This window comes from Lycorma delicatula, chromosome 10 (assembly GCF_047948215.1).
Source record: "Lycorma delicatula isolate Av1 chromosome 10, ASM4794821v1, whole genome shotgun sequence".
NCBI classification, from domain to species: domain Eukaryota; kingdom Metazoa; phylum Arthropoda; class Insecta; order Hemiptera; family Fulgoridae; genus Lycorma; species Lycorma delicatula.
In genome coordinates, this window is record NC_134464.1 from 102426596 (window position 1) to 102447470 (window position 20875).

Consider the following 20875-nt stretch of genomic DNA (forward strand, 5'->3'; position numbering starts at 1 on the left):
AGTAGCATTATCTAGCAATAATTTGGAGGTTTTGGTCTCAAGTCCAAGGTCAGGAGGGCATTTTTTCACATGCCACAAAATTCATTGTCATCCATTAGCAATGGTTATTGAGTGTCAGCATGTTGTTTACTGCGTAAATAAATGGTGACATTATGTAGTCAGCTATCAAAAAATTAAGTTTTAACATTAATGAAACTAAAATGTTCAGCCTATAATGAGAATCTTATGAAATTGTTTGTACTGACCATATGACCATTATGACCATATCTAGAATCAAGAAGTTGTTAAAAACTTAACATGTTTCTAAAATATCAAATTCAGTTTACTTTTTTTTATGATATACTTTGTCGGATTAAACAATATTAAATGAACTCAAGGTTTACATTTATCTATGGATATGGAGTGTTGTTTCTATAGAATAATTGCAGGATATGATAAATTCACCTTACTTTTTTAAATCATAAACTGGTGTTAAATGATGTAATAATGCAGTATGTGTGCACTTAAAAGAAAAAAAGACTTAAGATTACAAAAAAAAGGTAATATTATTTCAAATATCTACTACTTACTGAAATGCTATAATATACTTTGGTAAAATATTTATTAATCACTGAAATCTACATGAAAACTTGGTTTTGCTCATCAACAATTTTAACTGATATATTGATACTGCATGAAACTTTAATACATTACAGCTTATAGAAAACTAGAGGAGCTAGGCATCATGATACCTATCTGTGCGCCTAGAAATATCTGTGGTAATATTTTGTCTTTGAATCTGTAGTTGGAAAATATTATAATAAAATTATTTTATAAAATACCATAACTTAAAATTGATTTTATATACTGATTTGATTTGATATCACTTAGAACAAGATATTCCAAAAATACTTCTTATAAATATTAATATTTCATTTTTAAATCAATATTTTCTGTAAAAAATTTATTTTTTTACCTTAAGTAAAATATAGTGAACAGTTTCACTAAATACGAGTAAACAATATATTTTTCCACTTAACTAACAGGAGAATAACCTCCAACTATAAAAATTACCCTAAACTCAACATTTTTTTACAGGATTACAGGGTGGATGGGAAGCCCCTTTACATTGTAATAAATCTAGCTTAATCATGCTATACTGCTGTCAATTCTCATTGCTGATATCACTCACTACTGCTAGAAAAGCAAGGGAGGATAAGCTGTAGTGTGGATGATTGTTTGATGTGTTCATTCGTGTTAGAATGACGACCTTCGTAGTTAAGTGTGGAACAACGGCAGATGAGTTCATTCTCCGTCGAAGAGCATTATTTAACTTGCGTGTGGGTCCTCAAACGTCCACACACTGGTAAGACATTGGAGAACATTATGAATGACTTTTTTTGTGCATTTTGGGAAATCATCACCACCACATCAAAAGTTACTGACATGGGAGAAGAAGAATTTTGCAATGAGAAGTAGAATGATGTGCCATGCAGTGGGAGACTGAGCACTCAAGCTGAGACGTGTGCTGTTGTAGAGGCATCAATTCAATGATCACTGATGAAATAAACACAAAAATGTTCTGCAGAGAGTTAGGAATTCCAAAATAGACAATGCGAGACCATATATGGAAGGAGTTTTTATGTTTTATTTTTTTAGGAGTTTAAATGTTTTTGTACAGCCACAGCTAATGAGTTGAGTGGCAATGACCTTGATCAGTGTGTTTATGCATGTTAGTTATTGCATGAATGCTTTCCGAGAGCAAGCAATAAAAAGAACATCATGTTCTGAGAAGTATGCCATTTATCAAAGGTCTTATAACCAAAATATTTTTTCTGGGCAAAAGACAATCTCACATTTTGAGGAAATTGAACACTATCCACCTCTTGTTATGATTTGGGCTATGATTACAGCTGAGCATCTCCTTGATCCTTATTTTTTTAATGGTGCAGTTAATCAACAAAGTTATCTGAGAATGATTGACAAGCAGTTGCTTCAAAAATTAACAGCAAAAGGGGTGGCTGACATTATTATTATTATGTTTCAGCAAGACAGTGCTCCAGAACACTTCATATGCTGTTGTGGATGAACAACCGGACATGGAGGCGCATAAAGCTATGCTTTGAACATGGTGGAACCCACACAGACAGCTACACCTATCCTAATAATTTCATAACAAGTGTAAAGGGGCTCCCCCCTCAACTTGTACTTATCAAAAGTAATTTGACATGAGAATGGGCAGACAACTTCCGGCTTGCAATTTAAGTTACAGCCTATTCAAGGCAGAACAACTGAAAAAATAAAAAATATAAATTAATTTATGATGTAATAAAGGTATAACATTTTATTTAATATTACAAGTTATAAGGTAGCCAATGTTCGCATTTTCTCCTGAATCCAAGTCAATAGCCTCAATTACTCCTATTTCAGTTCCTATTGGTAACTCTTCTTCAACTGTAAACTCTAAGGGCGCTTCATCCTAAAATGAAAAATAATTAAATAAAATATAATATATTGTTATTTATTTTTAAATGTTATATGATAACAATATATGGTAATTATAAGTAACTAATTCTATATTGATCAAACACCAGGATTCTCAGTATCTCTCCTTCTTTGTCATATTGACTGCAAGTTAATTCTAACATTTATCCTAAGTTTGGGATTGGATGAAAATCACAATAATTTGTGGAAACTTTCAAAATAAAACATTCAATTCAGCACATGACCAGGCAAGTATCATTTTACATAAAAAAAATAGCACAGATGCAAAAATAGACTAAACACAATTTTTTTGTTATTGGCAGAACAAGAATTTAAGTAATTATAAATAAAGAACACCTTGGATGTTTATGTCTTCTGGTTATTGCTTTGTCAAAAGTAATTCTGGTCAAAATGTTGACTGGTAATGTTGCATATCGACATTCAAACTTATACTGAACATTTCAGTTATAAATATGATCTATACACAGAATATTTTTACATTTTTATTGCAAAATACAATACAAACATGCTATACTGTTGACACATGAATTTGAAAAGAAGGAAGCTTTTAGACTGTAGCAAACGCACATTATGCATAATTGTTGAAGGAGAAATAGAGCAGATGGATAGGGATGAAAAGAGAGAAGCCTACATTTGTACTGAATGAATATAAATGCAGCCATTTTAATGTACTCAAATTGTACCTGTACATCTACAATTCAAGACCAAGACCTAGCCGATTTAAGTTTTTTTAATTTTATTTCAACATCTTATACATTTGAGAAGTATGTAAAATATGTCTTATTTAAAAGATAAAACAACAGAAAATAAGGAGGGATTCAACTATAAAAGTGGGAACTATAACTAAAACATGCTTTTCTAGTCTGCTGTCAAATGGAATCAACGATTGAAGATGTAGTACATATAAATATATTGAAATTAAGGGATTTCATTAAGGAAGTTCGGAGGCCAGATTTATCTGATATACATTATAGACTTACCAGATTCGAAGGATGCATTAGTTCTTAAGGACCTAGCATCATTGGCATAGAGAATCAAGACTACACCCATAAAACTGATAATGTTGGAGAAGGGGTCAAGGATAAAGGAAAGGCGTGGGAAGTGATTTACACATGAGGATAGATTGGAATAGTTATCGTTTCTGAGATCTTGATCCCATACTTCAAGAGGTATGTTGAAATTAAGATATTTATGGAGAATAGAAAGGAGTGGAGAAATGGAATCCAACTAGTTCAGTGAGTGATGAAAATATTACAAAGATTTTTATATTTATACTTAATACTATATATAATTAAAAACTTTTTGGGTAAAGATTACTGATATTTTCATCAATAAATAAAAAATAAAATTTTGAAAACGGAAGCAATAATTTTAATTTCAAAAAAATTTCCAGTTTTTATTTAATTATTAAAAATCCTGTGATAATTTCTAGGACATCTAGATTAGTTAAATTAAAACTGAAATTTAATCGCAAATTCTAATTTGCGATTAGAATTGTTCAAGAATGCAACTCCATGCTGTTCTGAAGTACAAAAAAAATATGAAAGTAATGCATTTTTAGGCTATAGAGATAATGTATAGGCTATATAATTTAAAAAAAATGTTTTAAAAGATCAAATAAAAATAATAAAAAAAAAACATTCCACTAGCATTATTTTTAAATAAAATAAATCAAGACAAGATTAGTATACATTACCAGAGTTCTTTTAAAATACGGCTTATGATCATCAATATCAGTAACTATAATATTAAGATGTCTGGTAGCTTGTTGTGGAACAATTCCAGAATCTTGCGCTACCAATATTAATGAATATTTTTCTTTTCTCTCTCTGTCAAGAGGCTGCTTTGTTGTAATCAATCCAGTCTCTGGATCTGATTTTAAAGAAAAAATGTAAAATTAGTTTCAGACAGTAAAAGGTCAATAATAGAAATAATTGTAGAAATGTACAAATCAAAGCTAAGACGTCATGCTCTAGAATTATACGAGTACATCACTAATAATCTCTGATGACATTTGATTAAATGAGATTATAAGAAATTTTCCAAACACAATTATTTTCTTTTATAATAAAACATTTCACAATATTTTCATAATTGGTATTCTGTAATTTTTATTTGTAATTAGTATTTTTTAAGTAATTTGTTTATAAAAACGGTTGGTAGGTAATTAAGATTGTAGCATACCTGTATTTTAAAAGTAAAATATGCTACAATTCAGTAATTAATTTTGTTATGATTTTATATAATACTTGTAATTTTTATTTTACAGGAAATAAGTAGTGAATCTAATTTTATATTTTGTAAATGGTTTTTAAGTGTTTACAATTGTCAATTTTGTTTGAACAACCAGTACAGCATAACTTAAAATGCAACCAATTCTATTTAATAAATTAGTATTAAAAAAACTGTTTTAAGATATCTGTACACTTTGTCCTTAATAAATTTAATTAAGGTTTCGAAGCTGTACAGTATATATAGTAAAATAAATTGAAAGGGATAATGTTAGAACAATTAAATGTAGAACAATGAATTTTAAGAGTTTATTAAAAAACTGAACATTATCAACATGAATTATAAAAGTAGTAATATTTGTAATCCATAATACACTGAATAATTATAAAGTACTGATTAAATAATTGGTCGAATGGACAATGCTGACCGACTACAAACTTACCCAAACCAAGGTGAACTATGGAGGATTAGATTATACTAAAACTGCTATCACAGTCAACTGCATTATGATAATGTTTTTAAATAAAAAATAAAAACCTTACAATTTTACAGTTAGAAAAGAATCAGCATTTTTGTAACTTTTTACAATACTTCTTGCAGCAAAGCACAGTTAAACTAAATTATTTAAAAAAAAATAACAGGAAGCTGACAATGACTCAGCTTGTTACTCCTAAAACTCTTTCTAATTTTGAATAAAAAATGGAAATGGTTAAGAATAATGGTAAAAATATTAAATGTAATATTTAAACGAAAAGTCAAAATCTAAAAAATGGATGCTAACAAAATAGTTTGATTATAGTGTTACTATTGATACTTCTAAATCGTACACATAGAAATGAACCACACTGAAGATTAAATGTTTTGTAATTATTATAAAATACATATTCTTGAACCATACTTATCACAAGTTAGTAATTTTTAGTACACACTTGGTGAAGGTATATTTAATTTTACCATACAATCTATCTGGAACGCATAACAATCATTAACTAATGTGAGTATGCTTCTAAGGGAGAAAGGAATCTATTATAATTCTTGATTTAGTACAACTGGCAAGTGCTAGCTGGGCTTTATGTAACTGCTATCTGTAGTTTTAATAAGAATCAAAACAAAATACATACCCACTCAGATTTTTTTTTTCTTACCTCTGATTTTGTCCACCTTTGGATCTCAGTTAACAACTTCATGATTTCTCCTTCTTTCTTTTCCTCCAGCATTTTTTAATTTTTACACTAAACCTATTCTTTTCTTTCTTCTGACTAGGTATTCTTTGTCTTTTGTTTTTTCTATCTCCTGGAAACCCTTACATTTCTAAATCTTTCCTCTAAAAATTTTTCTTTTCATAATGTCTTCCATTTTAATACTCGTTTCCTGTAAGTCTTTTTTTAAATACTTTTATTCATTTATTGTTTTTTAATTACAGTACAATGTTCAATATTTTCCTAGTAGATCTGTCCTCATGTATCTCAATTAAGTGCTCATAAAACATGCTCTTCTTTTTGTAACTGTATCTGATACCTTTTCATTTTTCCAAATAAATTTCTTTGATATTCCTTTTTCTATATCCCTCTTCTTCTTTTTTAGGTCTCAAAATCCTTCTCAGAAGTTTCCTTTCTTTCTTTTCCAGCTCCTTTATTTCTCTTTTTCTTGTTACGGATAAAGATTCCACTGCATATCAGTGTTCCGGTTTGGTAATTGTAATGTAATGCCTAATTTTTGTTTTTATAGACATTGTTTTTCATTGCAAATATCCTTGATCAATTAAAACACTAAATCCGGTTTTGTTAGCTTTTTTGTCCGTCCATTTATCTGGATTATTTCCCCTAAATATTTAAATGTTTCTATTCTACTGATCTTTTGTATTTAAACTTTTAATGAAGTTTTCATAGTCACAAATTTGGTTTTCTCAAAGAATTTCTGTCAACTCATTTTTCCTACACTTCTTTTCGTAATCATACTTGTTCTGTTGCTATTTGTATATTTTCTCAAAAATTGCTACTTCATTTGCAAACAACAAATAACTGATCTCTAGATTTTGATTTTTATACCCAAGTTTAATCTGTTTGCTTACTTTTTCCATCTAACCTCTTCTCCCATTATCTAATCACTTTTTTCAATACATAATTTAATAGAACTGGTGAAAGTCTACCTTCTTGTCTGATTCCAATTTTAATCTTCAAAGCTTTTGAAATTTCCACCATAAATTTAATTTTAGATTTTGTATTTGTTGAAGTTTGTTTAGTTTCCACTACAGTCTTATCATCTACTACTCAATCTTTCAAAATATCACATTTGATTTGTTAAAGGCTATAACAATAATAGTTCTAGACGGTTGAAGATGAATCACTTCTGAAACTTAAAACACTATATCCATTTTCAAGAATAACTAGCTAGGCTTATTTAGAAAAAGGTAAGGAATGAAATGGTTTCAGCTGCCTTTTTCACTAAATACACAATTATACAGCAGGATGTCAAACCCACCAGAATAAAAGTGACATTTAGCGCTAAAAAGAGACACCTTTATTATGTTTACAACAATAAGCAACAGAAACCTTTAATCTGTTTGCTTGAAACCTCAGTATTTTCAGAGAAAGAGACGTAGGCTGTACCTTTTGCACCTCAGTGATTTTGCATCTATCACATTTGTAAGAAAGACTAGTACAAGCAAAGTGAAGCAATATATTAATGTACCTGTTTTTGTTGTGAAACAATGTATTATATAAACTGACTAGGAACAATGGAAGCAACTGTTTCTATAATGAACATGAAATAATTAGTTACCGATCTTAAAAGCAAGAGAATCAGCACCATCTTGTAAAAATGAATATCTTAACTGTCCTTCAGGAGAATTAGGATCATCAGGGTCTGAAGCAACCACTCTAAATACAGGAGAACCAATTGATGAATTCTGTAACACAAAGAACACAGAATAAGCTAATAAATCACCATGTGATGTTGATCTGAAAAACTGAATATAAGAAACCATGGAAAAAAATTTGTTACATAAAATGGTAAATTTTAAACAAACTAATAATTTTATTCTTTCTAATCTTAAACCTAAATATTTATCTGTCAACAACAGTGCATTCATTTTGCTTCGTTTGTTTCATTTTCACAGCAAGCACTTCTAGTAACAACATCCATAATTCCATCATTCACATTCAACAAATGAACTTCTGTTTTCAGAATAATTTTCAATTAAGTGCAAGTTGTCTTAATTAGATTAAAGGCACCTAGCATTGCTGAACTTGACAGTCAAAAGAAACCAGTTTATTAAACACAGTTATCATGGTTATCATAATGGTTGCTCCCAAATACTTTGCTTTCTCCTCACTTTGAAGGGAAAGAAAGCGCATTTTGCCATACCGGTCGATACAGGCCAATATTGCCATACTGGTTTCGTGTATCCCGAAAAAGCAAACTTTATTCTCACGGATCAAAATGCAGTCATACAGCTCACATCTCATGAATCCAAGTTAGCTCTAATCTTTAACCTGCTAGATTCTTGGAAATACCCAATAAAAAAAGACATAAAGTCCATGCAAAGTCCATGCACTGCAATTTGCAGAAGGTATTGCAACTTGCATTTCATTCCTAACTGGAAAAGTAAAATAAGAAAACATTCAACTGTTAGAGGGTATCTTTGGATTTTTTGCATATCTTTGATGAAATGTTTCAGTAATGAAATTAAATTGCATAAATTAACAGAAAAGTGATAGGGAAATAAAATGTAACCATCATATCACTCTTTTACCATTATTATGAAGCAGGTTACTAAACTTCAAACTCATTGGCGAAGATTTAATGTGACTAGAATAATGTAAGTCATAATTATATTAGTCTGGAATGGACCTAAGCTCCAATATTCTGTATTAGTACCTTATTTTTGGATTTACTAAATACAAACTTCATACTTAAGAACTTTAGAGATATACTTTCTCTTTTTTTTCAGTTTCATATAAGACATTTTATTTGACTACAGAATTGGCTCCATCTAGCCAGTAGGGTTTCATGTAAACAACTGATTTCACCAATAATCTTTAATTGGGCATTAATTATTTTTTTACGCTTTAAAATTATAAACATCAATGGAATCACTAAATTAAAATATAGACATACCTCTGATATGTAAGCCATTTCATCAAGCTTAGGATGAACAAATGTAGGTATTCCATCATTACTAACGACATCACCAATTACAAGTTTTAAACTAATATCAGTGAAAAGACTAGGTCGACCGCCATCTTGCGCTCTCAATGTTAAACTGTATGGTTCAGTACGGCCCTTACCAGTCAAGGCTTTAGCAGTTCTCAATTCACCAGTATTAACATTAATTGCAAACAAACCTGAAAAATTCAATAAGCATAATACATTATTACAGTATATGATGTTACATAGATACTATTAATGAAATGATTATCATATTACTCATTAACTTACAAAAAGTAATTTTTTAACTGAATTTATAAGAAAAAATAATGCAGTTTAGATTACTATGACATATTATGTTTTTAAGTTTAAATAGTTTAAAATTACAAAATTTTGAAATAAAATTATATTAGTTTTGCATTATCACAAGACTTTCTCTATATACATTTAATAAAAAAGAAAACAAAACTGTTATGTAACATAGCTTAAAAAATAATATTACCAACAGCTTCACCGTGGTCAACAAGCTCATAAGTAATCTCTTTACCAGGTCCAGTGTCAGCATCAGTAGCTGTTACATTTAAAACACTTGTACCAGGAGATACATTTTCTAATACAACAGCGGTAAACTGGTTTACATTAAACACAGGTGCATTATCATTAATATCTTCAACATCAATAGTGACCTAAAAATAAAAAGTAAAAATAAATTCAAAAGTTGTAAAACAAATTGAACCGATTAAAAATTATATTCATTATGTTTCTAGCCCTATAAGTAGGCCTGTGATTTCCATTTTATTATGACTGGAAACATATTGCTCCTGACAAAGATGGTACACACCCCTAGCAGAGGCACTGATCATCCTCTACCTCTATCATCCACTTTCCATTCATTATTCTTCCTTAAAAAGGGACTAGGGACTTTGGGAATTAAGTCACGCTACTTTCTACCATTTTCTAGCAACATACTAGGATCTCTTATTAAATTTCAAGGCAGCTGCTTCTTTTTTGGGGTTCAATGAAGGAGTAACATCTGCCTATGTGACTATTCAGATATATCATTTCCTATTCTCGTGGTTACACAACAAGTCAAATTAGAGGCTGAGATGCTTAACGGGTAAAACAGGGCTTTTTATAAATGAATTTATAAGCATTTATAAATGAATTTATAAGCAGATTTCTTTAAGTGCATAAACATGCTGCATTTATACAGAGAGTACTGGTGACTTTGCCTTAATTCTCCTTGCTGTGGAATATTTAGTTCTTCCTCACAAGACCTGAGTAAATTTTGTAGTAACAGAAATGTTTTATACAACAAAATTGATTTTAAATTGAACTTTCAATAACTTTTATTATGTACTTCATCATCATGTTGTTATTAGTAATAATTATTAAACTAATTCACATTATAAAAACAACAATAAAAAATAATTTTCTCTAACTTATAGGAAAAATTATTGTTAACAAAATAAGTAAAAATCTTAAATAAAATTTCTAATATTAGCATTCTGAAAACAATTAGTAAAATTTTCTACTATCTTTGTAACAGAAAAAGAAACACACTTAATACAAGATTATTTGTATTGAGTTACACGTGATACAAAAAATTGCTCAAAATTTTACATCTAAAATTAAAATTAAAACATCAAAAAAAGATTCAACAAACAATATTCAGCATAAAAATATACCAATTTAAATTCAAATTATGCATCCCATGTTTCTAAAGATCATAAATTTGGTGTATTTAAAGATAATCAAATTAATTTAGATTATTGTAACTATTATTTAAATTATTAAATATATTCAAATTATAAACATTTCAAATTAAAAAAATTTTGTAAAAGGTCTTTGAGTATAATCTTGCCTAAATTATTTCAATAACTGTTCAGTATATTTTTTTATTTGCAAATGCTTCTGCATTAAATATTTTACATCTGATTATAGTGAATAATTTACTGAAAATCAAGTGTTTTAAATAATTTTTTCAGAAGTTTTAAAAATAAGCAGCTTTAAAAAAACAAAAAATAATAAAAAAATATTTTATTTATATAAACATACTTATGAATCTCGGAAAATTTTATTTTTAATAACATATTATCATTATGAAACTAAAAAATATTGTTCATTATTCACAATATTATTACACTTTGTGCTAATTTTAAATCTAAGTACATTAAATAAATTATATTACATAAATCTGCAGGAAAAATACTCAGTACTCCATGGAGCTGAAGTGTACCAATGATTACTGAAACTCTGTAGCTTCTTAGTTTCCATGCTGAGCATGCAGTTATCCAATTCCAGGTTTTGAAAAACATTCCAGTATTTAGTCTTTTTTATGTATATAAAATAATTTTTTATCATAAAATAAATTCGTTTTATATATTTAGTACGTTTTTAGTTTTATGTATATGATTTTTTACAATATAGAAATATTTTTTCATATCACTCCTTTCCATAGCATGAAAATACTCCATCTTTTGAAATAATCATTTTATCAATGACGTTTCACATTTCTTTTTGTAAATTACTAAAATTTGCTTTAGACATGAAATTTAGATTTTATATAAACTTCCTATAAAAATTATTTTTAAGTCCGACAATGGTTAATTTATTTCAGAATTTAAATGATGATTATAATAAACGTGCTAAGTTAAATTAAATATTTATTATAATAAATTAAAATTTTTAATATTAATATTTAAAGAAATTATAAAATTGATAATACTATCCATGGGATAAAATATAAAAAATAAAAATATATTAATAATAAAAAAAATAATATAAACTACAATGGATATAGAATTTAATTTAATTAAACCAAACTATTATTTAATATTCAATTAATTAAAATAAATCTTCCACTCATTAAGAATGGTGGTAAAATATTAACATAATTATAATAATATTAAACAGGATTTAATAAAAATAGACCTACAAATATTTTTTACTTAATTAGCAATTAAATATCAAGGTACACCTTTAACTTAAATATAACTAATGGAAGTTTACATCTTTTAGTAAAAAAAATGTATCTTCTTGAAGAAATTTGAAATAAAACTCTTACTATTTGAAATTAACCTTAATATTCGTGATAGTATATATTCTAAGTATATACTGGGTAAATCGAGGCAATTGGAACAAGTATAACTGGTAACAAGCAGTTTTTTTCCTGCAGTACATTTTCACTGTTTCTTCTTTATTCTCTCATTTGAAAGTTTAGAAAGAAAAGGGGGTAAATAAATTAATTAGTGGACCTTATGCTGCTTTACTAGTAGGATGTTAGGATCTGGTAATAAAGACTTAGAGATCACTATTTTGAAATCATGCAAGATGTCATGGATATTTCCTTTACTGGGTAACAAAATGGACTTCCAGTGGTAATAAACTCAGTAATTTGTGGTATAAAGTTAAGATATTTATGAATATAATGGGAATAGCCAATTTTTTAAAACACTTAAGGGACTTATAAGAAGAGTAGTAAGCTGACATTTGGTCTTGTCTAACAATCCTTTTCATGTACTTTTACTCATCAATCACTTCAGGGATGATTTTATTTTTTCCTCCTTTACTTGCAACTACCTCACGTTTTCCAACATATTGATTATAAATGGCTAGGATGTCTATTATCCTTCCATTTCAAGATATTATCACACTGTTCCACTTCATCCCCCTTTTTTAACTTAACCTCATTTAGAGGAGTAAACTACTACTTTTCATTTGGGACTTAATGTCCCAGTGTAATCACTGTCCTTGACTTTAGATCCTAAGATCTTGATAAAAATGTTGTTCCTAAATCATTTCATAAGCCTTGACTAAAACATATAGTTTTAATCCATGCATCTTTAATAAGGTGTCAATTAAAATCAATTAACCTCTTGGAGAACTTTACATTCTTTAAGGAAGAGTTGATGGAGTTTGGGAAATAAATTTTGTCCATTTTTAAAATTTCAACCGGCAGACTATTTTTTTTTTTTACAAAAAAAATCCATTGAGCCATGATATGATGCTAAACAGATAAACAAAACAATTACAAAACTACCTTAAAACTTCATTTATTACCAACCAAAAAAGACAAAAAAAAAATTTCTAAACAAATAATATAAAACTCATGGATGTTACTCAGGTTTAATAACCTGACATGAACATTCTGGCGATAGTCTTTTCAATACGACTTAAGTAGAGTAAAAGGAGCTCCACAAATTATAGAATTAAAGCTTCCAGAGCAGCAGCTTATGATTCACACAATCAAACGCCTTTGATAAATCACAGAAGACACCAAGAGATAGCTGTGACCCATCAAGAGCATACAAATGTTTGTTAGAAATTCATTTACTGCTTTAATTCTTTCCTTTATGGAAACCAAACTGGGTATGATACAAATAACAATCTATTATTTTCAAAGTAACAGAGTAGCAAGGAAACTATATCCTTCTCAAAAATTTTTGATAACGCATGAAGAATCACAAGTAAGCGATAATTATTAAAATCATAATAATGTTTAAATTGATTTACTCACTGGAACAGATGATCGTCTCTGGTTTGCGCCATCAGAAGGAGTATCTGATGCAACAGCTATTATTCTAAGTACAGACTGCTTTTCTCGATCTATTGTACCATTTCCAGATACCTAATATCATTCAAAATTAAGAAAAAACAAATAAATGATTATTAAACATAATAATATTAAAAAATTTAGGTTTTTTGTACAACTATTTAGCCTTCTCTCAATTAACAATCTGAAGAAATCAAATTTTGAACCAACTGTTTACTGGTAATTTAAATGTATCAGTGACTGTAATATTTAAATATTTGACAACAGATATGTCAAAAACCCATATAGTAAAACTTAAAATAAGACAAACATGAACTGCTGATCTTCAAGTAATACAAAGTGATGAAGAATTTATAGAAAAAATCCATTTATTATTGGATTGAATTTTTTGAAAAGGTTATTATTAAAATCACATAACTATCTTGCAAATAAATTAAAGTTTTGTTTTCACACGGGGAGGTACTTACCAAGTGAATGAGTATAGAAATTTGTTAACCATATTTAAGCTGAACACAACAGGATATGGAAATGTGTTCTAGAGCATAAGAAATATGTAAATATTTTTATCCACTTTCTTGAATAAAAAATAACAAAGTGAAGTATAAATCCAGATATCTAATCTTGAAGTTGTTGACAGTAAAAAAATTAGAACTATTAATTTAACCCTGAAAAATAATGAAATAATTTTTTTCTACATCTGTTGGCTTTAAGAATTCTATTAGAGCCACTAATTTTACATAAGTTCTATGGAATAATTTTTGGTTGTAGCAATTTAATATGCATAGATTGGTACTCATAGGACATAAGTAAGTCATCAACTCATAATTTTATTATAATTAATAATTAATTATTATAATTAATAATACTTTATCTGAATTAAAATTATAAATCAATCTGACAAATGAAATAATTAACTTATTACAATTATGTCTTAAATACAATTATTTTAAATTCAATAACAAACTTTACCAACTGGAAAAAGGTCTTGCCATCGAATCATCACTTTTGGCAATCATGGCAGACATTTTTATGAATAATTATGACAAACTTTTATGGCTGACAAACTGTCAGCCATGGAGCCCTGGGGAGCTACACTGGGGAGTCTTCACAGGGGTGCCACAAAATATTGTAAAAGCTTCATAATTAATTGAACCAAGATATTTATAATCATTAATTTAATGTTAATAAAGTAAAAAAAATAATGAAAATAAATGAGTTTATTTATTTTTATCTCTTACTTATGAGTAGTCATACTTTTACTTAGGATAGGGTGCCACGGAAAAAACTTAATTGAAAAAGGGGGCTGCGACTCGAAAAAGTTTGGAAACCACTGCCATTTAATCAAAAAGTTAATACTGAAGAAAATATAATATTTAATGAAATCAACTCATTGGATGAAAACATTAATTTCACTGTGAATCAAGAAATTAACAATAGAATTGATTATCTAAATATAACAATTAATAAAATCTTCAATAATAATAAACTGAAGATAAACATATATAGGAAACCAACCCAACAAAATATCGTACTTCACTTTAGGCATTTTCATACATAGAAACAAAAAAATTTTCACTTTCAATTCCTCACTATACAGAGCAATCAAATATCTTAAACGTAATACTATAAAATTAAATAATATTAAATACATTGCCACATCAAATGGATATAATGATAATTTAACAGATAGATTATATTTCAAATTAAAAAGTAGATTATATATAAGAGGAAAAATAAAATTAAAAAATAACTTAGAAAACAAATATGTAAAAATAGAATATAATTTAAGCTATAGAAAATTTAATAAAATATATATAAATTATTTAATTTTAATACAGCAAATACTACTAATAATAAAATCATAAATTATATAAATATTAGATAATAATATTAATAGATAATCTATAATTAAATAGATCCAACTAAAACCTTAATAACTGGAAATAAATATAATATGAACAAACAGAGTGTGTATTTCATTGCAAATTATGATATACTGGTATCACCAATCGTACCTTTTTAATTAGAACTAAAGAACATATCAATTGTATAACAAAGAAATACAAAGACTGCTCAAATTTTGCAAAACACATCTTAAATATTAAACATAATTATAATCCAAATAAATTCATGGAAGTACTGGATTATTCTAATAATTTTTATAATGCCTTTAATCTCCTAAACACCACATGTAATAACAACAGATTTATAAATGAACAGATTAAATTCGATGATGACATTTTATATAACCAAATAATAAACAACAATTATTAAGTTGACTAAACTGATTCCACTATCAACAGATTTCATAACAATTGTGACACTCTTATAAAACGGACATAGTTACTTTAACTTATGAACAATACAAAATGACGATAATTGTTATGTACTTAATTTTATTACGTGAATTTTACATTTTTAAAAATATATTTTAATTATAAATTCCTCTTAAAGATGGGCAGAATAGCCGAAAGCGCTTGAGGAAGTAAATTGGAATTTTGGTAAGCTGTTCTTAAAATTGTGTGTAATAGTTATTTTACCAACAGTGCCATGTTCAAAAAACTTATTTAAAATTGTGTTTTTCATTTACTCTTCTATTCTAAATTAAATATAACAACCGAAAACAACAATATAGATAGATATCTAACGCCATGGGCATAACTACAATTGGCTTTCACATCATGTGATACTAATTCAACATGATGTATGGTTTTATTAGTTAGTTAATTTTTATTGAAACCAGTCATTTTCTATAATTTTGTTTAATAAATACAACATATTTCCAGAAGGACGCAGAAAGAGTGATCTATCAATTTAACTGGCAGATCAGTGCAACTTGGATACCTTTGGATAATGGGAACCCCTAAATTTGTAATATACTTAACATCAGCAGGTCTATAACAGCATATGATTTAATTTTATAAAAATCTTGCAAAGTATGAGGTATGTTTTTTAAGTAGCCTTTTTGATATATGTTTATTGCAGTATGCTGTCATTGTTTTCCACATGTGCACCGAGTAACTACATCTACTGGCTTGCTACAGACATAATTACACGATTGTTAGTCTTTGTTTACAGTTTAAAGTGTCTATCACTTTAGACAGTGCCACTGATCGTCAAATATGTGCTGTAATTTGTTTCTTAAATGCAACAGATACGATGACTGTTTGCAACAGTCAAAATTCTTTGAGAGATTAGTGAAGTGTACAGTGATTACACTATGTTCAATGGAATGGTGAGAAAATGGAACTAGGAGATTAAAGAGGGCCATACAAAAGTACACAATTTGTCATGGAGAGGGCAACCATCTGTCATTACTCATGATCTGTTGCAGAGAGTTAATGGAAAAGTCTATGAGAATAAATGGTTTATGATTTCATCTCTATGTAATGAATTTCCTTTAATTTCAAGAAGTATTCTCTATGAAATTGTGCCTCTAAGCTTAAATTTTTGGAAGTTGTGCTGACACTGGGTACCAAAAGTGTTGACAGAGTTGCACAAAATCAAACATTTAGCCAGTGCTTTGAATTTTCTCACAACAATGAAGATACAACTACACAATGATACACAACAATGAAGGCGATCCATTTTTAAACTGAATTGTTACTGGTGAGAAGATATGGGTGTCTCACATTACACAGGAATCAAAACAACAATCCATGGAATGGAGACACTCAACATCTCCCAAGAAAGTGAAGTTCAAGCAAACAATGTTAGCCTGGAAAATCAATGTATTTTAGGATAGGCAGAGGTGTTGCTTGTTGATTTTTGTCTTGGGGTGAATTGATAAATCCACAGACATATTGTGAGACCTATTACACTGCATTGTGCAATCAAAAACAGAAGGCATAATGTGCTCAGCATGGGAATATTGCTACTTCACTGCAATGCTTGGCCACATGCCTCTCATTGAACCTAAGATCTCATCACATCATTTATCTGCGAACAAATTGATCACCCACTGTTTAGTGTTGACCTAGCACCCGACTTACAAAGCTCTTTTTTTTTCTGTTTAGCTACCGAAACTACTGTAATGTGTTACTTCAGAGGATGAAATGTATGAATGTAAATGAAATGTAGACTTGTAAAGTCTCAGGTCGACCAAGCCTAAGATGTATGGTTAATTGAAACCCAACCACCAAAGAATACCGGTATCCACGATCTAATATTCAAATCCATATAAAGTAACTGCCTTTACTAGGATTTGAACCTTAGAATTCTCAACTTCAAAATCAGCTGATTTGCGATGAGAAATTAATCACTAGACCAGCTCCCAGTCAATCAGCAAAGGTTATATCTTCTCAGGCAGCAGATTTCTATGAGCTGAAATGCAGAAGCTGATCACATGATGTGACAAGTGCTTAATGTATGTGGTAATTATGAAGAATTTTAGATTAAAATCCAGGCTTTCAGGTGAATAATTTTTTTTTAAAATCTGCTTGTTATTTTTTATATTAAAATGGTACTTATTTAAAACAAAAAAAAAAACATGCCTTGTATAAATAAGAATGCACACTTTTGCTCACTTAATGATAAATTGTTGAACAATTAATAATCGAGTTATTTTTGAGTACGTGTTACAAGTATACCACTTATATAGAATGCAATGTGAAACACAAGAAATCCCAAAAGCTTGTCCCATTTAATTTACTATGTATATTTGCAATTTTGGTCGTTGATAATTAAAAAAAAAAAAGATGGGAGTGATTATCTTACTCCATTTTGTTATTTAAAATTAAAGATGAATTCATAACAGCAGATCCGAACAGCAAATAGAAATTTCAAATAAAACAGTAACTATATACATGTACATATATTTCTGTCATCTACTTAATTAATCATTCAGTTTTGTAGTATGAAAACGCCTCCAATTTTCTTCTAACTCTGTATAAGTTTGCACAATATACCTCAGGTAACAAACAAATAATTGCTAAAACTATATTTGTTTCTAAGAAAGAATACAAATTTCCCCCAAGAAAGAATACGCAATTACTCCAGTTACAGTTAACATTAATGACAAGAGCTTAATGTTTGAAATTTGTAAAAAATGCCAAACCTGACTAAAATCTTAACCCAGAATCTTTCAGATAAAAGCCAGAAACATTATCACTTCATTATGGTCAGTAATATAATTTAAATGTTCTGATTAGAACAATTAATCTGTTTATAAATGGTTAAATATTAATTAGGTTAAGATAAAATAGTAATTTAAAAAATAGCTTACCTTAATTTCACCAGTAATAGAATCAATATCAAACAATCCAGCATTTTCACCAGTTAACGAATAACGAATATCACCAAATCCTTGAGGAGTTCTAGCTAAATCACCATCAGTTGCTTTAACAGTCAATACAGGTGTTCCTTTATTAGCACCTTCTATAACTGAACCGTGGTATTTCTAGGAAAAAACATATTAATAAACCATTAATCAAACCCATACTTTTTTAAGATTTTTACAATTAAGTTACAAAATGCATGTGTGTTTAAATATTTGATTGCAAAAATACAAAATTATATCTCAATATACCATATAAATGTAGAAAAAGCTCTTAATATGGAATATTGCCTGTTTAATGAAATAAATGTACGTTAACCAAGCTTGTTAGTCATATAGAATCATTCTTTCCAGCAGTGTTTCAGATGAACATTTTTGTTATAATAGCATGAAAGAAGTTGAATATTTTTTATATTAGTTGACTGCATGGAATAACGTTTTTATTTTAACTCATGGGATTTAAATTATAAAAATATTCATTAGCAGTAAGATACATAAATTTTCACTTTGCACCCATAATGTATTGAAAATATTCATTCAACGACAATGAAATCTTTTGACGGTCAAGTTGGCAACCTTGGGAACATATTTAATTAGCTGTTCAATCATAATTAATATAAACATAACTTCTTTTGTTGATTTCAGAATGTCAGCTCTATTTGAAATGTGTATGCCAGAAAAGCATCGTTCAGTGCTATGATTTTTTTTTATCAGGTGTGAAACTGGTGAAAATTTACTCAAGTATGTTGAAACAGTATGGTGAAACATGTTTAAACCGCAGTAATGTGTATAAGTGTGTGGAACAGTTTAATTTGAGCAGAACAAGTGCAACTGTTCTTCCTTACTTTGGAAGACTGGTTGAAGTTTTGACTACTGCACCGCAAAATTACATAAATGATCTTATTCATGACGATAGATGTGAGTCAAAATTTCCCAAATTATTAGTTTGTGTAATACTAATGTTGAAAACGTGCATTCAATCATTCATGACATGCTGAATTATCACAAAACGTGTTTGAGATGGGTTCCAAGATAGTCGACACAAGCCCATAAAGACATTCGGATTCGCAATTGTTTTGAGCTCAAAGAATGGTTTGAAGTGAAAGATAAATACTTTCTAGATCGTACTTGTATAATAATCTGTGATGAAATGTGGCTACATCATTTCCAGCCCAAATTCAAATGGCAAAGACTTAAGTAAAAACACCCGGATTTGCCCACCAAAAAAAAAAATTTTAAACTCACGCATCAGCTGGTAAAGTGATGTTGACTGTCTTCTGGGACTTACAAGACCCAATTTTTGGTGACTATTTAGAATAACAATGTACCATGAACAGTGAGTACTATTCCAACATGCTCCAATAGAAAGTGAGACCCACAATAAAGCAAAAACATCCGGGTTATTTTTAATATTTGTCTCAAAAGGTGTGATTCTTCATGACAATGCACACTCCACATTGCTCAGAGAACGGGAAAAATGCTCAAGAAGTTGGAGTGGGAGGTGTTTCCACATACTCCTTACAGCCCAGACCTTGCACCGTACAATTTTTATTTGTTTAGTCCACTCGAAAGACTTTTTGAGTGGGCACATGAATGGATTAAACTTTTTTCAAGTGGTACATGAAACACTTCTATACAGCAGAAATCATAAAGTTCACAGAACAGTGGAACAAGTGTCTAAATGTTGCTGGAAACTATGTTGAAAAGTAGTGCAAGTTTCATTATCATAGAATAAATTCTTTTTTTTCTACATCAGTTTGTCTCGTTAATTATTGAACGTTCCTCATAGTAAGTTATAATTAGATTCAGATAGCTAATATCATTTTTATCACACATTAACGCATAAAAAAAACTGATAAAACTTCTGTAAAATTATAATTAAATATTTGTATTTTACGGTTTAATAATAAATATTACCTGTTCTAAGAATTGTGGAGTATGATCATTAATATCTTCAACTATTAATAATACTAGAGCTTCAGATACTCTTTGTTGATCATCAGATAAAGCTTGCACTCGAAAACTCAACGTCTGGTAAGAAATAAACATTAATAAAATATTCTGCGTATACTGTAAAAAAACTTTATCGTAAAATAATTACATTTTTTAATCTATTAAAAATTTTGATAGTGAAATACTGTGTATGTGGTTCTTATCATTTAACTACAAACATTAAATAA

The 20875-nt window shown here is 28.7% G+C and overlaps 1 protein-coding gene across 6 annotated transcripts in view; it reads right to left on the reverse strand.

Annotated features, from left to right (window-relative positions):
- The window catches only part of LOC142331738 (cadherin-87A-like), a 218044-nt gene that overhangs the window by 23292 nt on the left and 173877 nt on the right, over nucleotides 1-20875 (reverse strand). For all 6 annotated transcript variants that reach the window (XR_012758077.1, XR_012758076.1, XR_012758075.1 and 3 more), the window contains 8 exons: nucleotides 20613-20726; nucleotides 18645-18818; nucleotides 13385-13495; nucleotides 9368-9551; nucleotides 8836-9062; nucleotides 7498-7624; nucleotides 4181-4356; nucleotides 2338-2458 (listed from right to left, as the gene is read on the reverse strand). Coding sequence is in view for 3 of the 6 variants with exons in the window: in XM_075377792.1 (XP_075233907.1) it covers nucleotides 2338-2458; nucleotides 4181-4356; nucleotides 7498-7624; nucleotides 8836-9062; nucleotides 9368-9551; nucleotides 13385-13495; nucleotides 18645-18818; nucleotides 20613-20726 (1234 nt within the window). In the remaining 3 variants the exon portion in view is untranslated. The remainder of the gene's footprint in view (nucleotides 1-2337; nucleotides 2459-4180; nucleotides 4357-7497; nucleotides 7625-8835; nucleotides 9063-9367; nucleotides 9552-13384; nucleotides 13496-18644; nucleotides 18819-20612; nucleotides 20727-20875) is intronic.